The sequence below is a fragment of the Phallusia mammillata genome, chromosome 4, assembly GCF_965637545.1.
Source record: "Phallusia mammillata chromosome 4, kaPhaMamm4.hap1.1, whole genome shotgun sequence".
Lineage (NCBI taxonomy): Eukaryota > Metazoa > Chordata > Ascidiacea > Phlebobranchia > Ascidiidae > Phallusia > Phallusia mammillata.
This window is the reverse complement of record NC_137255.1, coordinates 13540557-13558876: the sequence shown is the minus strand read 5'-3', so window position 1 is coordinate 13558876 and position 18320 is coordinate 13540557. Positions and strand designations below refer to the sequence as shown.

Genomic DNA, 18320 nt, shown 5'->3' with positions numbered 1-18320 from the left:
GACGTTATCGTTCCATTCAGCGGTATCTGTGGCACGTGGTTGGTGTGTTGTTGCTGCATTGGAAGAAAGGACCATGGCTTCAGGCGATTTTACTTGTAATGGCGGTTCAAACTGGCTGGAGGAGTCGCTTAAAGAAAATGACCCTGATATTTACAGAATTATTCGAAATGAAAAGGAGCGCCAAAGGGACGGACTGGAATTAATCGCCTCAGAAAATTTTGCAAGTGCCGCCGTTCTGCAAGCACTTGGTTCATGTTTGAACAACAAGTATTCGGAAGGCTATCCAGGCGTAAGGTTTGTGGAATGGTTTAACATTTTTGAATACAAACAAAGCAACATGTTTTGCAATATGACAGATACTATGGTGGTACAGAAAACATTGATGAATTAGAAAGACTTTGTCAAAAAAGAGCACTGAGTCTGTATAAGTTGTCACCAGAAGAATGGGGTGTAAATGTGCAGCCATATTCTGGTTCACCAGGAAATTTTGCTGTATATACTGGTATGTAAACTTGTTTACTGTTTTTGACACAATTTAACAAGGTTATGCTTTTATCCTTAGCAATTGTTGAGCCACATGGACGGATTATGGGATTGGATTTACCTGACGGAGGACATTTGACTCATGGGTTTATGACAGAGAAAAAGAAAATCTCTGCCACTTCTATATTTTTTGAATCCATGCCATATAAAGTGTGTATGCCAAATACTATTATGCAACAATTTAATTTGTCCACTCAAATTACCCATAAAATAACTAGGTTAAACTGAATTATTCAGTTCCCATCTGCATTTTAGTTTTTTGTAAATCTTTATTGTTTTTGCATCAAAGGTTAATCCAGAAACAGGTTTAATTGATTATGAGCAACTTGCAAACAATGCCAAATTATTTAAACCAAAAATGATTATAGCAGGAATGAGCTGCTATCCCCGTCTTCTGGATTATAAGTAAGTCTCTTGTGCGATAAATTTTTGAAGACAAGAAACTACGTAAAAATGTGAAAACTTGATAACCCATTTAAACAGCTAAAGCTGAAACAGGAATAATCTTTTCGACAGAAAATTCAGAGAAATTGCTTCAGAAAACCAAGCATATTTAATGGCAGACATGGCTCATGTTAGTGGGCTAGTTGCTGCTGGAGTTATTCCATCACCATTCGAACACTGTGACATTGTGACAAGTACCACTCATAAAACATTGAGGTATTTTATGGTAAAACGTAATGAAAAGTCATTCAATCAAACACATTTTGGATTAGGGGTCCACGGGCAGGAATTATATTCTATCGCCGAGGTGTTAGATTTCCAGCAACACAAACAAAGCCTGCTGTAATGTACAATCTGGAAAAGCCAATAAATGAAGCTGTGTTTCCTGGTCTGCAGGGTGGGCCACATAATCATGCAATTGCTGGTGTTGCAGTAGCTTTACATCAAGCTGCAACACCTCAGTTTGTTGAATATCAAAAGCGGGTTAGGAATTACATATTTTGATGTTTATTGATATTGTATTACATATAAACAGTGTAAGTCTTCAGGTTATCCGAAATTCGCAAGAGCTTGCCAAATCACTTACCAAAATGGGCTATACTGTTGTTTCTGGTGGCACTGATACTCATCTTATTCTTGTAAACCTGACAAGCCAGGTAAGTGTAGGCTAAGTTTACTTTATACTTTAATTAAACATTACATTGAAACATTATAGGGAACAGATGGAAATCGTACTGACAAAGTTCTTGAGCTAATTGGTGTGGCTTGCAACAAGAACACTTGTCCAGGTGACAAATCAGCTTTGCGTCCAAGTGGTTTGCGACTAGGCTCGCCTGCATTGACTTCAAGAGGCTTAAACGAAAATGATTTCCAAAAGGTGGCTGAGTTTGTTGACAGGTATGATGATGACTTAATTTTAGATTAGTCTGTATTGTTTGCATATTGTTACATGGGTGTAAAGGTTGAGTCATGATGGGACACAATATTGACAATAGCTTGAGTATTTTCTTTGAACAGTTAAGTGGTGTTCATACAGTTGTTTGTCATTGATAAATATTGTCATGGCACCTAACCAGAATCTTATTGGTCGTTAAATTGGCCCACCCCCACCTACATAGTTGTGTTTACCTTCAAACATTGCACCAAGCACTGTATAAGTACCTTTTTAAGCAGGTTAAATAGGGTCATGTTTTTTAATGTTGAGATGTGTTTGCAGGGGCGTTCAATTAACAGTTGAAATTCAATCATCTCTGTCACCCAAGGCAACTTTTAAGGATTTTAAGACAAAATTGTATGGTGATCCAGGAGTGCAACAAAAAATAACAGAGATTAAAAATGAGGTCACTGCTTTTGCTAGGGGTTTCAGTATACCTGGCTTGCAATACTTGTAGTTTTTGTGCTCTGCTTTGTTGTTATGTTGGTAACAGTACTTCAGTTCTTCACCACGTACAAGTACATCACTGTCTATGTGTTACTTTACCATTTTGTGTTCTTGCATCTTGCCAAGCATTATGTTTCTTTGGGGCATATGTACAAAGTTTTGTTCACTGTTAAGAGTTTTGAAACCAAACTGTCTCCAATACATTGTGTTTACTGTTAACATAAAGGGCAAACATTGGCTTGATAATACTCGTTTTGAACCAAAAAAGGGGTGTGATGACTGTATAAACTAAGGTACTGATATACACTGTTTAAGTGTCAGGAAGTTGGCGGGCATTATTAGTAGAGTAAGCTGTTAAAACGCTGAGTGCTTGACCCATTTATGTTTGGTCGAAACGGTCAGTTCTTCCATGAGTCGCTGTCGAAAGTGCGCGCCTTTTGCAATACTTGTGCTATTTTCAGACTATTAAGCGAACTAGAGTGGACATGTTCAAGACATGAAACCGAGTCGGCTTTTTTAGGTATCCCTCTCAAAAAACGCTTATTTTTTTCAGAACCAAAAACAAAGACTGACAAACATCTTTGTGTGTACATTACTGAAAAGAAATTGAACTTTTTCATAGACGCGGCTACATAAGGTTTTTATCCGCGTCGAAGAAGTTTTTTATTTAAAAATACTGACGTAAAATTTTAGGTTTGGGTCAAATTACTTGGCAAGTTTAAAGGGGTCGCTTTTTTGTCAGACTGTTTCTTTTTGTGATCATTCCTTTTTTTAATATGTACAAGTTTTTACTTTTGGAAAACGAAATAATAGTCGATTTGCTACTTTCCTTACGCGGGTATTTTCCGCGGTTTTCCCTGGGCGACCTTTGCGTTTTCGGCCACTGTGGGCAATCGTTCGTTTGAAAGTCGCGCGAGAGTTTTTCTTCTTTCCAACAGAGCATGGTTTGATAATAGTTGCATCGACTGTCGACGATTTCTGCGCTTTCCATCGGGTTGAAGTGCAAAAGCCTCGTATACATCAGAATTCGATCGACTTCTGCTGACACCTTGTGAGTCCGCTGGTGGATACCTAATAGTACTCTTGCGTCGGGCGCCGACTCCTGGGTTTATAGGTGCCAAATTTTTATCTGTAATAGAACGTAGTACAGGCCATATGTTCATATAATGAAGATAGAAAAAACTGACTGTTACCTGTGGAGCTATCTTCAGATTCTGAAGAGACCTTGTCTTCCATCGTCACAAAGTTAAAAATTTCGTCATACGATTGAGAAACTGTTTTGGCACAATGTCGGTAAGATGCTGACTGCTGCTCTTTGAGAATGGTTAAATACTCTGGTAAGAACGTACGCCACGAGTTACCCTCAATTTCGCATTCAAATCCAGCGTCCGGTTTAGTCTGGTTAGCTTTGTTTCTTTTAACTTTGGCATTTTTCTTTGCAACGCCCTTATTCGTATGCCGGGATGGACGAATACCTGGTATATTCAATGAACGGGCTCGGTGAGTTTGAGCACCTTCAATTATTTCTCTTGTTAAACTTTTCCGGAGTAAGTTAGGATGTTGGATTAGATGCATTTCGTCATCCCATGGACGACGAAGAAGTTTCTTAGGTATCTGTAAAAACAAAACAGCCGGCCATAAGAAGTTTTTCACCTTGGTTGATTTGTATGTGAAGGTTTACCGCACCTGTACAACAAAATCTTTTTCGTATCTTGCGCACTCGAGCTCTGGGGAACGAAATAGTTCAACAATTTCCACTTTTTTCATTTGCTTAGCCAAGCTCATAGCTGTGTGCCCTTGTTTATTTATTGATCGGTGCGACAATTGTTGACGCTTGAGGGCGTATACGAGCTCCTTTACGATATATGAGTCACCGCCGAGCACCGCATAGTGCAACGCCGTGTTTCCAGCATAATCAGACTGAAAACCCCAATTTAAGTTTCATTGTAATACATTTTGTTGCAATCGCTTACCGTATCCAAATCAAAGTCGATAGCTTTCAACAATAGCGCAGCGAGTTGTCGACGTTTAAACAGAGAACAAAGCATCAGCGCATTTCTACCGGATTTGTCCACGCATTCAACTTTCGCCCCGGTCTGTAATAGTTGAGAACTGTTTTATTGGCTTGGGAAACCTATTGATTGTTTACAAGATACGTTTGACGTAAGCAAGTTTGACATTTAACAAATAAACCCCGAAAAAAGTTTTAGCAAAAAAGATGTAGCCTACAATCTGCCCAGTTAAGAAATGCCGGAAGTTTGCGCCCCTAAAGCAAAGTCTTAAATCGTATTGTACTTTGTAATACCTGCAGCAACATACGAGCGACCCCAACCGACCAAACTTCGTCGTTTTCTAAGCAACACAACATAAGTGGTGTGAGTAATTCTTCATCGCGGATATTAGGATCCGTTCCGCTCTCTACCAGAAATCGTATTTCCGCCAAAACCTTGTTGCGCACGGCAAAATGAAGATCCATTAAATATATCGACAGATAAATTTGCAAAACTCGAACTGCCCTGATATTGCTTTCGGGGTAAATATACACACACTTAAATATACCTTGATGGTCGCTGTGAAAAAATAACGGTAAAAAATCAGAACCACTTTAGCTTTATCAACAAACTTCCACTTGTGGCAAGTTAAAAGTGCTTTTGGAGTTGAAATTAGGAAAAAATCCCGCTATTGTGGCGGCTACCTGTTCAAATGTGCAAAACAGGGGATTGTGTATTTCTGTCAATATTTTGCCAGACCGACGCACAAAAGCGCCCCGCACGTGCGAACACTTAACTTTTTATTAAAGGTCGAAAGCAGTCTTAAACAAGCAAGTGACACAGAAGGCCAACAATGGACATGGAACCGTGCTGGCCAGGGCGCTTAACCGATTACAGGAACAAAACAGGTGAAGCGGTGTGAATGTATTTCCAAGCGATCAGTTAAAATGAACAAATTTTCTCCAAACTTATGTAACCAACGAACAGTGCTGCTTGGTCTATTTTACACGCGCACGTTTGGTTATAATATGTTCTAATGTCTAACTTTCAGTTGTCCTTTACGTTTGTAAAAAAATCAGTGACAAGTAAAAACATACAAAAACAACGCCACAAAATTACAAAACCAATAAATTACAACTGTCATATATTTTTGTGTTTCAAAATTACCACATAATATTTTTTGTTGTATAACACTATTAACCTTACAAAAAGAAGTAAAAGCAATTTTTTTCGTGAGTTTTATAGTTAGTTTATTTGTTTGTTTTAACTTTTGTGGAGCAAAGCGCTATACGATTTTTGTTTGGTTCTGAGACACTTCAGTCAGTTGTGGAATACACACTCAAGATCAAGGCGGACAACGAGGTTTTTACACCCGGTAGACACTTGACCAGTATAAACGGGCAAATGTAGCAATATACAAAAGGGAAGAGCAGACACATATTCAGGGCGACCATATTCAACACCAGATCCTTGTACAGCATGTCTACAGTCAGAATCATCATAGCAGGAGCGGTGCACAGTCCGAACGTAATGGTTAGCCATATGACGTAGCGAAGACTGAACGATGAGGAGCGTGTCGAGCGCAGGTGCTCCATCATGCGGCGATGTGGAGCGCTGCCTTTAAGTTTTGCGAGCGAGCTAGTGGAAGTCTCGGATGTGCGCTGGTTTCGCGACACACTGCCGCAGCTTCCCACGCAGAAGTACTGCCGGTCTGTGACCACACCGCTGTCACGGGATCTGTCACTGTCATCGTTCTTCTCGTCTGCGCTCTTGAGAAATTGTTGCCCGTCGACGCAATTGCCCTTATCCGAAAGTTGAATTTCACCTTCCTTGCCTTTTTCGTCGCAGTTGTGCTCGCTCCCAAAAACATCGTCTTTTCCCAGATCGTCGCTTACTTGCAGACCACTTTCGTTTTCCTTAATCGGTGTCATGCTCCACTTCTTCTCGCTTCTGCGCTGACTACTTTCGAGATCATTTTGCAAACTTTTACGCCTTACACTGGAGAGAGCGTTACATTGCACCCACATTTTTGACACTTGTCGAAGAGATCTGTAAATTTTAAATCGGCTATGAAAAATCTGATTAAATGAATAACTGCAACTAATGTTTCCTTAAATATAGCTTATTTGATAGGGGGGGAGGTTAAGTTGTTTATTTAAACATTTTGTAATCCATACAATAAACACTGAAAGTTATATTTCGTTGAAAAGCAGACTTGTTTTGATTTAAAGTCAAGTCAATATGAGCGTGTGATTAGCAGCTCCGAAACACAATCAGAACTCTCCTCACCTTCTGAGAAAAAAGATAATCGCTATCAGACAGGAGGCCCAAGAAATAACCACCACCGCCAGCCACGAATTCGCCATTGGTGGGAAAGCTCGAGAGCACTTGTGGTGAAATGGGAGGTAGTGGTGATCCGGTGGAAAGCACTGACTTAAACACAGGCACACATCCCGACAACTCCAGCCAACTAGAGGAATTGCCACGTAGATAATTGGAACGATCCAGAGAACTGAGATTGTGACGTAGGACCGTTGGCGACGCGTCAAAATTCTAACAAAGAAAATAAATGCTTAAGCAAATAAATTTAAAACTTAAAACTTGAACACAATAAATTAACTTGTGTTGTGGCATTCGATGTTGTTATTACCAATGTTTCTAAAACTGAAAACTTTTGTAACTTAATGAAAAAAACGTATTGTTTTCGTTTTGCATTGCGATTTTTTTATCGTGTAAGTGATTTTAAACTAAGCCACTGTCAGATGATTTGGGTCCACATACATAAAAAAATCTTACTTCTTTTTCCATCTGCTAGTTTGATCAGAATGTGAACGACAGCCGGCCGCTGAGCGTAATGTGGAACAAGTGCTGTGGCGAATACAGTCAATCAGAAGACCTAAAAATGAAATACAAATATTATTCGTAAACTAAAAGCTATATGCCTAAATATAAATCGATTTCAATTTTGCTTCAATTATTTTGTCAGATACCGTAGGTTTTTTTTAAAAAAGGCGTTAATGTGGACACACCTATATTTCCGCACATAATGACAAACATTCCGCAGAGAAATGATTTGAGGAATGCCCACAATCTGCTCGAACCTTCTTGGACAAGACCACGTCTGCCAGGGTCGGGGTCGTTCGGCAAACCTCCGAAGTGGAAATACAGACTGAGCAACTGCAATAAACATTTACCGTTAAACATCCTCCAAATTAACCAGAAAATCGCTTACATTGTTTCAGTGACAGTTGACAGTTTAACTGCTTTGTTTACTATAGTCCATCGATATGTTTCTTTATGCCAACATTATTGAACCACAAAATATATTGTAAGTCACATAGAGAACTGTTACCTTCTTTAATTCGTAAAATCATATATATTTTATTGTAAACACCAGTAAACTTACCTGCAACAAACCCAGCACCGAGAACAGCACATTTGCAATTAGTGTAGAGCTGACATGGGCGTATACATGACTTTGGCGCACTAACTTTCGAGCTCTACGAAGAACGGCGATCAGTACAATGACGTTGATTAGAATGGAAAAAGCAGGAAAAGCACAAAACAGCAGAAATGATGCTTTTTGTCGACTAACACACCGAATACCATCATAAACACTAGTGCTGTTTGCTGCGGCCAGCGGCACACCGCTAACCGTTATATTGTAAGACGTAGTAGTCATTTCTGCCTTAAAACAACAAATAGATGAATTCATGATGCTTTTTAAGTTTAATTTGAAGTCCAAACCACGTTTTATTACGCTTTGCTTTTTCAAGATTTTCAGGTTTTAGAAATATTCTTAGTAATCCAACTGCCCTACAACTGGAAACTAACAACCGAAATATTTCTGACTCTTGTAAAAACAAATTTGTTCTACAACAGCACTTGTCGACTCTTTTGGCGCCTGCTACAGTACACGAAGTTGTTGTGGGTCGGGCAAAACCCGTCGGTTCAGAGGAAGTCGTTGGCGCATTTCTACACAACTTCCAAATCGAACAACCTCTGTTGATTTGTGATATTGGGATCACCAACTAATGATTACATCACCCTCTCCCTCTGCCGATAATACAAGATTTGTTATCAAAACTGCCTCAAAGACTGCTTTTTAGTCATAACAGCGTCTGGGTGATGTTGCACAACGAACAGTTCCTAAACAGGATCTGTTTTTGGTGAAATCTGTCCGAACGCGAAAAAGTGTTGCTGTATTGCTTCCAGTACGTGTGGGAACGACACACGCCAACTACATCCGACGGGAGCGTCGACAATGAACGCGAGGTCTCAATTAACCATGACTCTTCCGGAGCAACTGTCAATATCCGAAATATGTATTTGACCTGATAGGCCAAATTTCGTTTCTCAAAACCTATTAGGAATTACATATTTTTATTCTGCCAACCGTATATGTCCTGAATGCTTAGTCTCGACATGGCTTCTTAAAGACTTTTTAAGTTGATCAACAACTCTCAACCGAAACAAGGAAATAGTCCCGCTCCGAATTTGAAAAACAATGCATTCAAAGATTTTGTTAACGGTACTGTTTGTTACAGTGACAACACTTTCAGAGTAGGAATGGCAAAAGGAAAATTAGTTTGTCTTAAAACACTAAAATACAGGAAAAAACGGTTTTACCTGCTTCAAGCTCTTTTCTTGTTAATTTTATGCATAATACAACAATAAATTTCTCGAAACTTTGGCAGTGAGTGGAAGACGTTTTTTACACAATTTGTTTTCTTTCAGCTACAACTGTTGAAGCGCTTGGTTTAATAAAAATTGAACCCGTTTTGTTTTTTTCCGTTAATTTAACTTTTTTGACGGAAGTAAATGCTCAGCGTAGCAACACTTGATGTTCTAACAAATCTATCTTTTCTGGGCTTCAGAGTAATTGCCTATCTGTCACATCTCTGTTTTCAGTAGTAAATCGATATTAACCAGCTTACAACTAACCGCTATTATTAGTCACGCTGTTAGTGATTAGAAAAGGCCGGTCGAGGGCGATGTCACGTACACAACATCCCCAGGAAGGTTTCCAATTTCCCAATGAAAGATTGCTGGAAAAACGTGACGCCGAGAGAACCACAAACGAGCTTCTCCGATCTACTTTGCATCCGGACACAAAAAGTTCATCTTTGTATTTGTTGTAACAAAAGCCTTTTACTAGAACAGAACAGTTTTGTGTACCAACCAAAACACAAGACGAACACACCAATCGAATTTCTGTTATTTGCTGCAGACTATACGCTAACTTTAAACACACGCAGCAACTGGCCAAATTTCCTCGCTTTATTACTTAATAGTTACACACCACGCGCTGGGTAATGTCAACCCCATATGGCGGCACACGTTAACCAAGTTGCAACGATCCTTCCTGTGGCAACTTCCGCGAGCAATGATGAAACGCAGACGCACCTAATTGGCTCGATCCTTAATGGCCTTGCGCAAGCCGCATGTGACGAGCATTTTAATATTCATCGTCCACTGTGGGTCCACAAAAACAATACATATCATCGACTGAGTCTCATAAAAAAGGCATGAGAGCATTCATTTGAGTCGGGCGACTGATACTTGTCGTAGAAATCCGCGTCGAAGCGTTCTGGTTTGAAACCAAATCTTTGATACAGCAGCATGGCCGGGTTTGATGCCGATACATGAAGTGTAACATCTTTTCCCATGCAAGTCTGTAAAATGCACAACACTACTTAAAATATTTTAATGTGTTTTCTATACGGAGGTAAATAAAGTCCCCTTTTATCTGTCTTTGGCCAACTCGACAGGCCCTCACAGCGCTCCAAACTAAACTTCTTAAATGTCGAAACAATACATTGCAGTCATGCGGTTTTGCACAGTAGAACAACTGTCGTCATAACAACAACAACTTATATTCAACAGCACATATTGCACTTGCAAAACAAAAAATACATGGCTTGCCGCTACCGCAGTGACGTAACAGGGTTATCACGAGACCAGGCTGGACGAGGGTAAACAAGCAACCACGGAAGTAGGCGCTCGATTGACAATGCAAAACAAAAATATATGGCACGAACCTGCATCAAATGGTAAAGCATGAACGTGCCGATCCCCGCCTTCTGCCAGTCGGGATGAACCAATAGAAACGACACATAAGCTTCGTTGAAGGCAACGTCCGGCACCAGGAAGCCGAAGCCAATCACCAGTTTTCTAAGAAGATGTGAAGCATTGCGTCAGAATTTTATTTTTCAGCTACCACTTATGTGGATGTCAACCGTTTTCGACAGAAGCAAGAGTCTTAATTAATTCAGGCACAATTTCGTCGGCGTTTAGAATATTGCATCTAGCTTTTTTACTAAGTTCGTATTGCAATACAGAGAACATACATACATTGTTGTTCAAATCAAACGCACATTGCCGCAGACTGCTTGTTGTTGCATTGCAGGCCGTTTTACATACAATAGTTAAACACCCTTCTCTTTTGACGTCTGGAATTTGGATGTGACCCCGGGACACGAAAACTATATATAAGCCACCGCTATACGGCATTGTACGGAAGTATAAGCCAAGCAATGATATCTACGAGGCCCATATTATCTTGGGGCAAAATATTGTTTAACAAAACAGAAAAAAATATTACGAAATCGCTTTTTACGAAGAACGGCAAATCGCTTTTACGAAGAATTGTAAGGATTGCTAAATCCAGCTGTTATTTTTGGCCATTGGCATAATTGCATTACTGCTCATGAAAAGCATTTTCACAACTTAGGTGGGTATGCTTGCAACGCAACGCACCTTTTCTACTTGGCGGGTGCAGGGACCGGATGACGCTGCAAACGCAAAAACGTCAAAGCTATTGAAAAGCTCAAGCGATGTTGCGTGTTATGAGGCGCCTGTCAATGTTTGATAGGGAAACACTTTCTCAGATTGCGCTATTTTTGACGCGGCGAGCGAGAGAGGGCCTGCCAAACCTGCTCATATCCTGACATTTGCGTCGACACAAATTACAGCAAACTACTCTGATTGTGCTAGAGCGGTAGCGCGTTCCCACATTGCTTAACGCCGATTGCGAGCACAATCATTGTCGCGTTCACAGGCTGGCGGCGCACGCGACGACGCCGTTTACTCACTTGTAAAGGGCGACAACGCTAAAATCGGGATACTGGAGACTCTCGGAAAGGTCGACCCCAGGCCAGAAGAAGTGGCGGCACATGGAGTTAATGGTTGGAATTTGCGCAGGACGAACGTAGCAGAAGTCGATGGGCGCAGAAGGCTCCGAAATCATCTCGGTGTTGTGTCTGCGTGAGAATGTAGATTGAAATGTCAAGGGCGCCCGTCTTGGTTTCTATGTTGGGCGGGGATGGGCACCGATTTGTTGTAATGAGACAAATCACCTGTCGATATCCATGGGAATAATCAGCTCCATGCTGCATTTTTTTATGAAACCAATGCCTAGAGAAAGCATTACTTAACATGATAATGTTTCCCCATTTAAAAAAAATAATATCACCCAACTTACAGATTTAGCTGGCCACAATATGTTTGATTTCACTGTTACAATAAATAACCTAGTCATAGATGAACAATGCGAACCCTAATCTAAAGACAGCGTTAGTATTTCCGCAGATTTGCATGGGATGAACTCAGCCTATTGTAATTGATTGGTATCAAGTTAACGTGTGTTCAACAACAGCGGTGGTCACATTGTTGACATATGGAAAGAGGACATGTGGTTTTCCGCGTTGACTTTTTGGCATCAATCGGTGGTCGGAACGAACCTGTGTGCATGTGAAATGATTTCCCGTAAAAGTTTGAGCTTTGGCGGAATTGTTTCCATATCTCGCCGTATGTACGGCTTCAAAACTCTGAAAAATGAGTTACATTTTTTGTTATGTCTGCTTTAACACAACAAAGCGGGAGTATTGTTTTGACTGACACTTCGATTCAAGCAGAATATTTCAATGGCATTTTTAAATAGTACTTAAAACGTGTTGGGGTTTACGCATGTCTTATATACGGTACTGCAGAATTTTGGCACGGACAAACTAAGACCTAGATGCTGTAGTTAAAAAAAATGTTTGATTTCAACCCCTTTTCCGCGTTTAACCACTAACACGTTTTGTGTATGGTAAAATAGTGTTGGGTGCACCAGACTATGCGTGAGATTGAACCCAAATCAGAGGTGGTGCCTTTTTCCGATGTAAATTTAGAACAAAATGTTGTGCAAGTTACCGCTGTGTGTGTGGGCTGACGATGAGTTGATTGTTAGATGACGAATTTTGGTCACATCCCACTAACTTCTGGCGAAAGGTGCGGCCTCCATCATTGCCATCAACACATTTTCGGTCCGAAGACTGTCAACACAGACGTATATCCGATGTTATGGAGCACTTAGACATTACAACGCAATTGTTATGGGAAACATTTAGGTAGAGCTAGTAACACCATAACTCAAATGACAACCTCGGGAGATTCGCTTTCACAAGGGGGCGTAAAGAGCTGAATTTTTTATTTAGCGGCTATAAATGGGTTGGGAAATAAGTTTTCAAAATGTTTACATTAGTAACTAATTTATTGGGTTAGTTTTAATGAATTTTAAGTGCTAATACCTTACCCCGACCCTAATCGTGAGCATTTTTGGAGATATAACCAATCGTCTTTTGGTTGTCATTTCAGTTATGGTGTTAGTAGCTCTACCAAACATTTAAAGGTCGTAACTATGACTACGAACTACAAACCCACATTAAACGACTGTTTCATTTTCAATACCCAAAATTGGTTCGAATGATTTTTGTTTTATTCTTAAAAGCATCTCAACTATTGTTTTATTATTTTCCTTTAATAAACAAGTTTCTACAACATGTAAGTATTAAACAGATCATGGTTGGAGGGTAGAACCATCACGTAGCAGTAAAGTGTTTAAAATAGTAAAAAAGCTTACCAAAAATCGGTCTAGAATTCTATGGTGACGTGAATAGATGGTTGGGCCAATAGACAAAGCTGAAGACTTTCGGGTAGGCAGAGATAGTTCGTCATGTGGAATCGGCAATCCCTGCTCCTTCGCATGCAGGCGTCGAACCAACGAATCGAAATCAAATACTGGTAAACCCAGTTCTCTCTTTTTCTGAAACACACCGATTTATAGAACTTACCGAAAAATTTGTGCACTGTGATCGAAAAACAAACTTTTAATACAGCACCAAGTTAAATAAAATGAACTTATAAAATCATAGAGTTTTTAGGAACCAAAGTTTTGGGGAAAATGGGACAGATTGTGATGTCCAGACATAAATGTGTCACGTTTCTCTTTCAATTCCGTAGTTTACTCTAACAATCATCAACGCAACTTTTCCGAAACTACGATACAATTGTATATTGGGTATAACAATTTTTTACAACCTGACGCAACAGGAGTTTTCTTCGCAATCGGCGTCCCTCTAAATTCGCTTCTACACCAGGAATAGTGAGAAGCTTCTTCAGCAGTTTTCTCTCGTCGTACAAACTCAAAGGTTTTACTCTGTAACATGGATTTTGTGTTCAACCTTTCCGTATGCTGGTTGTTTTTTGCAAATCTTATATTTGTTAACTTTCATAAGACTCCGGCCATCCTATATCATCTGCTACAGTTTAACTAAAATAAAGCCGAAGTTCTTACAAATATCTGATTTTAACAAAGAGTTGCAAAGCTTTAACGAAACATGAACGATACCGTAGCCCAGTGATGGGATTCAGCCGGTTCGCACAGGTTCTATAGAACCGTCTTACGAAATTTTTTGTTTAAATTTTGAACCGTCTTACGAAAGTTCAGTGAACCGGTTAGGATTACTGGTTACTGTCAATGTACTTTTTGTAACAGAACCGGCTGAAAAATATGACTTTTGTGATAGAACCGGCTGACAAAAAAAATAAATCCCACCACTGCCGTAGCCCCATCTAGTGGTCATCACGATGATTGTTGTCAATATTATTTCCTTGGGTAAAAAAACATAGCACACCATTTTTTTTTATCGCCGAGCCGAGCCACAAGAAGGGCGCAACGTTGAAACGTTATTAAACGCAAAAAAGCAGGAGGGAGTTAATGGACAATTGCAGAAGGTGGTGCAGCTACACTGTAAATGTTGTAAAATTAACATGCAAACTTTTTGCTTGTTAAAAAATATAAAATTTCAAAAAAAATCTAAAAAATACACTTTAGTGGTTACAGAAAAGAATAACGATAAAACTAAAATTATGTTTGCTGAAATTGTGTTTTATGTCAAGTAATTACATACTTGGGGGCCGTGTCACTTTCATCAACAGCATCTATTGTTTGGGAAACCTTCTCCTTATTGGCTGGCAGTGTAAAAGGAATTTCAGCCACTATTCTTTGTTGAGGTACAGGTCCTAAAAATATTTTTGAACTAACACACACTGCCAAAATAAAAATTGGACCAGGCAAAATTCTATAAGACGCTGTCTAATTCATAAATTCTAAATCCTGCAATGAACTAGCCAATTCATTTTAAGGCAGCACAATGAAATTGTCCTACCTTGCTCTAAATTACTTAGTTCAAAGCTTTCACGTTTTATGCAATCTCCCATAAGTTCTTCAGCATCAGAATCATCACTAAGGGCAACTAATGGAAGAGTGGGGTCAATTTTTGTTTCTTTTTTGATGGAAATTTTTGCATCCTTAACACAAAAAGTTGCATTTGTACTGAGCAAACTTCAACTTTTCAAAAAAAATCCTACAGATGATGACAAAGAACTAGCTGGAGAAGAGGGTGCTGATATGCCATCTGGGTTGGTTCCACTAGAGGCAGGTGAATTTGCAGTGCCTACATCTTCTGCAGCACTTTCCTATGGCATGGTAAAGTGATTGAATTTTTTAGCAGCTACATTGTGGTTGCACAAACATACCTTATTGGCAGTTTTCCTTTGCTTGGCATCTGCAGAAGATGGTCTTGGTGATGGACAGTGAACTCGTTTTCGCAAACTTGATCGTGATGAAGATCCAAAATAAGTTTTCTTGGGTTTTGCCCCTAAAATTAGTAAAACAGAATTTTAGCATATACTATAGTGCAGTCCCAACCTACACCAAGCAATTATTTAATGAAATAAACAAGAGCAACCATTGATATACTTGGTGTGGAAAGAGAGGGAGCTCCTGGGCAGTATTCTGGGGCATGTGTCGGATCCGCCAACCTCCACCACCCGGCATCTTTGAACACACCATATCCACTTTGAAACCTGTGTGGATTTCCGGCAGACAATGTGCTGCATACACTACAGCTCCATTGTGGATTCTTCTTTTTACTGAAAAATATCAATTTATGACTTTTACACTTTTTATTTTTTTTAAATAATGCAACCATCATACATACTTATTTCCAAATAAAACATCCCAGTGATTATCAATGAAAACACAAATATCTTCTTTCCACTTAAAATAGCCCTGTTTTCCTAAGCTTGTTTGAGAAAGATTGTACAATGCTAACATGACAACTTGGCCCCTGAAATTATAAGACAAAAACATTTTACACTGAAACCAAACCAGCATAATAATTTAGATTGTATTTGTTATACAAGTGAAATGTGTGTGCAAACAAAATTAATCCGATTGTTAGTTGGATGTTAAAAACAAACAAAGAGACAGACCATGTAAGTTTCATTCTCTCAAATGTTTCTTTTCCATCCTCTGTGCACGAAACACATCTAAAGTTGAAATAGTTGTCCCCTAAAACCGACGAAGGTGAACCAGAGTGTAAACAACCTATGAAAAAAGGGATATCAGTCACTGCTGAATTTTATAGTGATGGGACGATACCAGGTTTTGAAGCAAGTACCGATACTGAGTACCACATGTATATACCTTCGATACCGAGTACCGAATGCGATTACCGAGTACTTAAGTACATTGTTGTACTTAGTTGTATATCACTGGCTAATTTGTCTACCATGGTCGGGGTACAGGCGCACACCCGCACATGCAGAATAATGTGATCTACGCACAATAGCGAAAAAAATATATGTAACCGGGCTGAACTTTTTCCCGATTTTGTGCTGTCCAAAGCAAATATTGGCATAAAGTTGGCTGTAATCTTAAGTTGTAAATCGACCTTCGGTATTCGCCTGTTGGTATCGAAAACTGAGACAAAATATTTCGATACCAAGTACGAGTATCGATACCACTGAAATCGTTTGATACCATCGATACCGAGTACCGGGTACCCATCCCATCACTAGAATTTTAGTTACTGATAAAAGTGCATGAAACCATTACTTAGTATTACAAAATACTGAAAACATCAAAATGTGCAAATGCAAGCACACATATTTCTACAAACAACAATTTTGTCAATTATGAACCTACTACTAGTATGCTTGATAAGAGAGAATAATACTGATTTATCTTTCCCTTGACAATCTAGTGTAAGCAGCCATTAGCTTAACAATGTAGTAACGAGAATACTTACTTGCATGGATCCAACGGGAACACTTTTCACAATGGAACACAAGAACACCATCTTTTTGACAATCACAGTACGCACATTTTGATAAAACTGTTGCCTTTACATCATCTTCAGATGTTGTAATAACATCCACCTGTTCAAGGTCAGACATCTATGTTTTACAAAAGAAGAGTTCCAAAAGAAGAGAGAACAACAGCTGCTAAAACAGATTTCATATTTGTATTGAAGGCAAAATGTTGTGGAGTGGGAATAAAAACAAAAAGCAATCCCAACCACATAATCTGTGTCATGGCACAAAGATGAATCAGCAAACTATTGAGCCAAAAGCACGAAATTATATTAGAACAGAGTTCAGAGCATTTGGTTTCAGACTTCAGAATCAAAGGTAATTTCTAACGAACGTCACTTCTTTTTGTTTGTATTAGCAGTTAGCACAAGCCTCAAGGCATCGACATAAATTAGATTGTCGTTTTCGAACAACCAATGTAACGCGTAAATCCAGCAGCCGTTTTCAGGCAAGCCTGTAAAAACATCGCACTGTTTACTCGGTAAGCCACAATATTTCACAAACAAAACAGCCATCCAATCATTATGTCGAAATTGAAAATATAAATTGGTGTCATTTCGTTACGCATGACTGCGTGTTTGAAACCACCTACTTTTTATGCATGGTTTAAGTTCATGCACAAATATATAAAGTATGTGGACAAAAATGACTCAGCTTTGGATAAAGTATTTTTTTTGTTTTAGTGAACATTTATCATAAATTAACAACAGGTATGCTGAACATCTTTGTGACGTCACAAACCTCTTCTGTACTGTTTTCCTCTGTACTTTTTACAAGTCTTCTTAACCTGACGATGTTGTTACATTTATGCTTTCTGTCAGCAGCCTTGAACTCTTGAATAAGGTAGACAAAGAAGTTTACTTGGCCGAGTTCTTTTCTTGGGACGATGAGTTAGAAAACGAAACGAAGACAGACCTGTCGTACACAATCCACGAATCGCCGTTTTGTTTTGTCTGACCTTGTTTATTGTTGTAAAGAAATGCCAGAATTTAGTCATTTAGTCACGAGCGGTTTTTAAAGCCACGTATCCAGCAAAAGAGTGTTATTCAAGGCACGGCTACAAGAATGGGGATCGTAAATCCAAAACCGAAAATAAATGGTCCGGTTTGTCGCACAGCATAATTACATTATCTGGATAATTGCATAGATTTGTAACAAAATGTGCAATAAGTCGGGATGTTGGCTTGTTATGAAATGTAGGCTTTATATGCGTTGTGTTTTTCTGGGAGCACATATGAAAAACTACACCTACATACTCGCTATTTTTTGTTCATAAAAAAAACATCATTTTATTCCAGGCTATAAAAAAGAGAAGAAGCAATTGTGTGACTGAACCTGAAAGTGAGCTTTATTGTAACGTTGTGCAAATTACCTCGCGTTGTTATTAGTAAGTAACTTAACTTTTGTGAAAGCTTTCGCCGGTAGTTTTTGATGAGTGACTTTCCGGTAGGATACGGGGTTATTTTAAACCAGCGGTT

At 39.2% G+C, this 18320-nt stretch overlaps 4 protein-coding genes across 4 annotated transcripts; 1 reads left to right on the top strand and 3 right to left on the bottom strand.

The window, feature by feature from the left end:
• Position 1: 1 nt before the first annotated feature.
• Positions 2 to 2614, top strand: LOC145222091 (serine hydroxymethyltransferase, cytosolic-like). The gene is made up of 9 exons (XM_080088110.1): positions 2 to 294; positions 357 to 502; positions 563 to 693; positions 833 to 948; positions 1060 to 1203; positions 1260 to 1470; positions 1536 to 1643; positions 1703 to 1884; positions 2204 to 2614. The coding sequence occupies exons 1-9, from the start codon at positions 74 to 76 to the stop codon at positions 2376 to 2378; spliced, it is 1434 nt and encodes a 477-aa protein (XP_079944236.1). The 5' UTR covers positions 2 to 73; the 3' UTR covers positions 2379 to 2614.
• Positions 2615 to 3018: 404 nt separating this feature from the next.
• Positions 3019 to 4957, bottom strand: LOC145222092 (uncharacterized). The gene is made up of 5 exons (XM_080088111.1): positions 4674 to 4957; positions 4342 to 4464; positions 4055 to 4288; positions 3562 to 3982; positions 3019 to 3497 (listed from the first exon to the last, which is right to left on the bottom strand). The coding sequence occupies exons 1-5, from the start codon at positions 4842 to 4844 to the stop codon at positions 3199 to 3201; spliced, it is 1248 nt and encodes a 415-aa protein (XP_079944237.1). The 5' UTR covers positions 4845 to 4957; the 3' UTR covers positions 3019 to 3198.
• A 185-nt stretch (positions 4958 to 5142) lies between these two features.
• Positions 5143 to 9399, bottom strand: LOC145222089 (uncharacterized). The gene is made up of 5 exons (XM_080088108.1): positions 7766 to 9399; positions 7389 to 7536; positions 7156 to 7255; positions 6649 to 6912; positions 5143 to 6408 (listed from the first exon to the last, which is right to left on the bottom strand). The coding sequence occupies exons 1-5, from the start codon at positions 8072 to 8074 to the stop codon at positions 5676 to 5678; spliced, it is 1554 nt and encodes a 517-aa protein (XP_079944234.1). The 5' UTR covers positions 8075 to 9399; the 3' UTR covers positions 5143 to 5675.
• A 74-nt stretch (positions 9400 to 9473) lies between these two features.
• Positions 9474 to 16998, bottom strand: LOC145222087 (cysteine-rich protein 2-binding protein-like). The gene is made up of 15 exons (XM_080088104.1): positions 16779 to 16998; positions 15961 to 16075; positions 15687 to 15815; positions 15446 to 15618; positions 15223 to 15344; positions 15055 to 15162; positions 14853 to 14994; positions 14595 to 14706; positions 13723 to 13840; positions 13265 to 13447; positions 12556 to 12677; positions 12102 to 12188; positions 11454 to 11621; positions 10401 to 10533; positions 9474 to 10034 (listed from the first exon to the last, which is right to left on the bottom strand). Exons 1-15 carry the CDS (start codon positions 16924 to 16926, stop codon positions 9861 to 9863), a joined length of 2034 nt encoding a protein of 677 aa, XP_079944230.1. The 5' UTR covers positions 16927 to 16998; the 3' UTR covers positions 9474 to 9860.
• Positions 16999 to 18320: the final 1322 nt, after the last annotated feature.

What these genes read in the sequence shown, in the direction of transcription:
- LOC145222092 (XM_080088111.1), bottom strand. Translation starts at nt 4,844, where the DNA reads ATGGATCTTCATTTTGCCGTGCGCAACAAGGTTTTGGCGGAAATACGA. An exon ending in TCGACTTTGATTTGGATACG is followed by an intron (nt 4,289 to 4,341) that starts GTAAGCGATTGC and finishes TGGGGTTTTCAG; the next exon opens with TCTGATTATGCTGGAAACAC. An exon ending in AAAAAGATTTTGTTGTACAG is followed by an intron (nt 3,983 to 4,054) that starts GTGCGGTAAACC and finishes TTGTTTTTACAG; the next exon opens with ATACCTAAGAAACTTCTTCG.
- LOC145222087 (XM_080088104.1), bottom strand. Translation starts at nt 16,926, where the DNA reads ATGTCTGACCTTGAACAGGTGGATGTTATTACAACATCTGAAGATGAT. An exon ending in TCCCTCTCTTTCCACACCAA is followed by an intron (nt 15,345 to 15,445) that starts GTATATCAATGG and finishes TACTAATTTTAG; the next exon opens with GGGCAAAACCCAAGAAAACT. An exon ending in AAAGGAAAACTGCCAATAAG is followed by an intron (nt 15,163 to 15,222) that starts GTATGTTTGTGC and finishes ACCATGCCATAG; the next exon opens with GAAAGTGCTGCAGAAGATGT.
- LOC145222091 (XM_080088110.1), top strand. Translation starts at nt 74, where the DNA reads ATGGCTTCAGGCGATTTTACTTGTAATGGCGGTTCAAACTGGCTGGAG. An exon ending in AAATTTTGCTGTATATACTG is followed by an intron (nt 503 to 562) that starts GTATGTAAACTT and finishes TTTTATCCTTAG; the next exon opens with CAATTGTTGAGCCACATGGA. An exon ending in TTGTAAACCTGACAAGCCAG is followed by an intron (nt 1,644 to 1,702) that starts GTAAGTGTAGGC and finishes GAAACATTATAG; the next exon opens with GGAACAGATGGAAATCGTAC.
- LOC145222089 (XM_080088108.1), bottom strand. Translation starts at nt 8,074, where the DNA reads ATGAATTCATCTATTTGTTGTTTTAAGGCAGAAATGACTACTACGTCT. An exon ending in CATTATGTGCGGAAATATAG is followed by an intron (nt 7,256 to 7,388) that starts GTGTGTCCACAT and finishes TTTCATTTTTAG; the next exon opens with GTCTTCTGATTGACTGTATT. An exon ending in ACTAGCAGATGGAAAAAGAA is followed by an intron (nt 6,913 to 7,155) that starts GTAAGATTTTTT and finishes TTTCTTTGTTAG; the next exon opens with AATTTTGACGCGTCGCCAAC.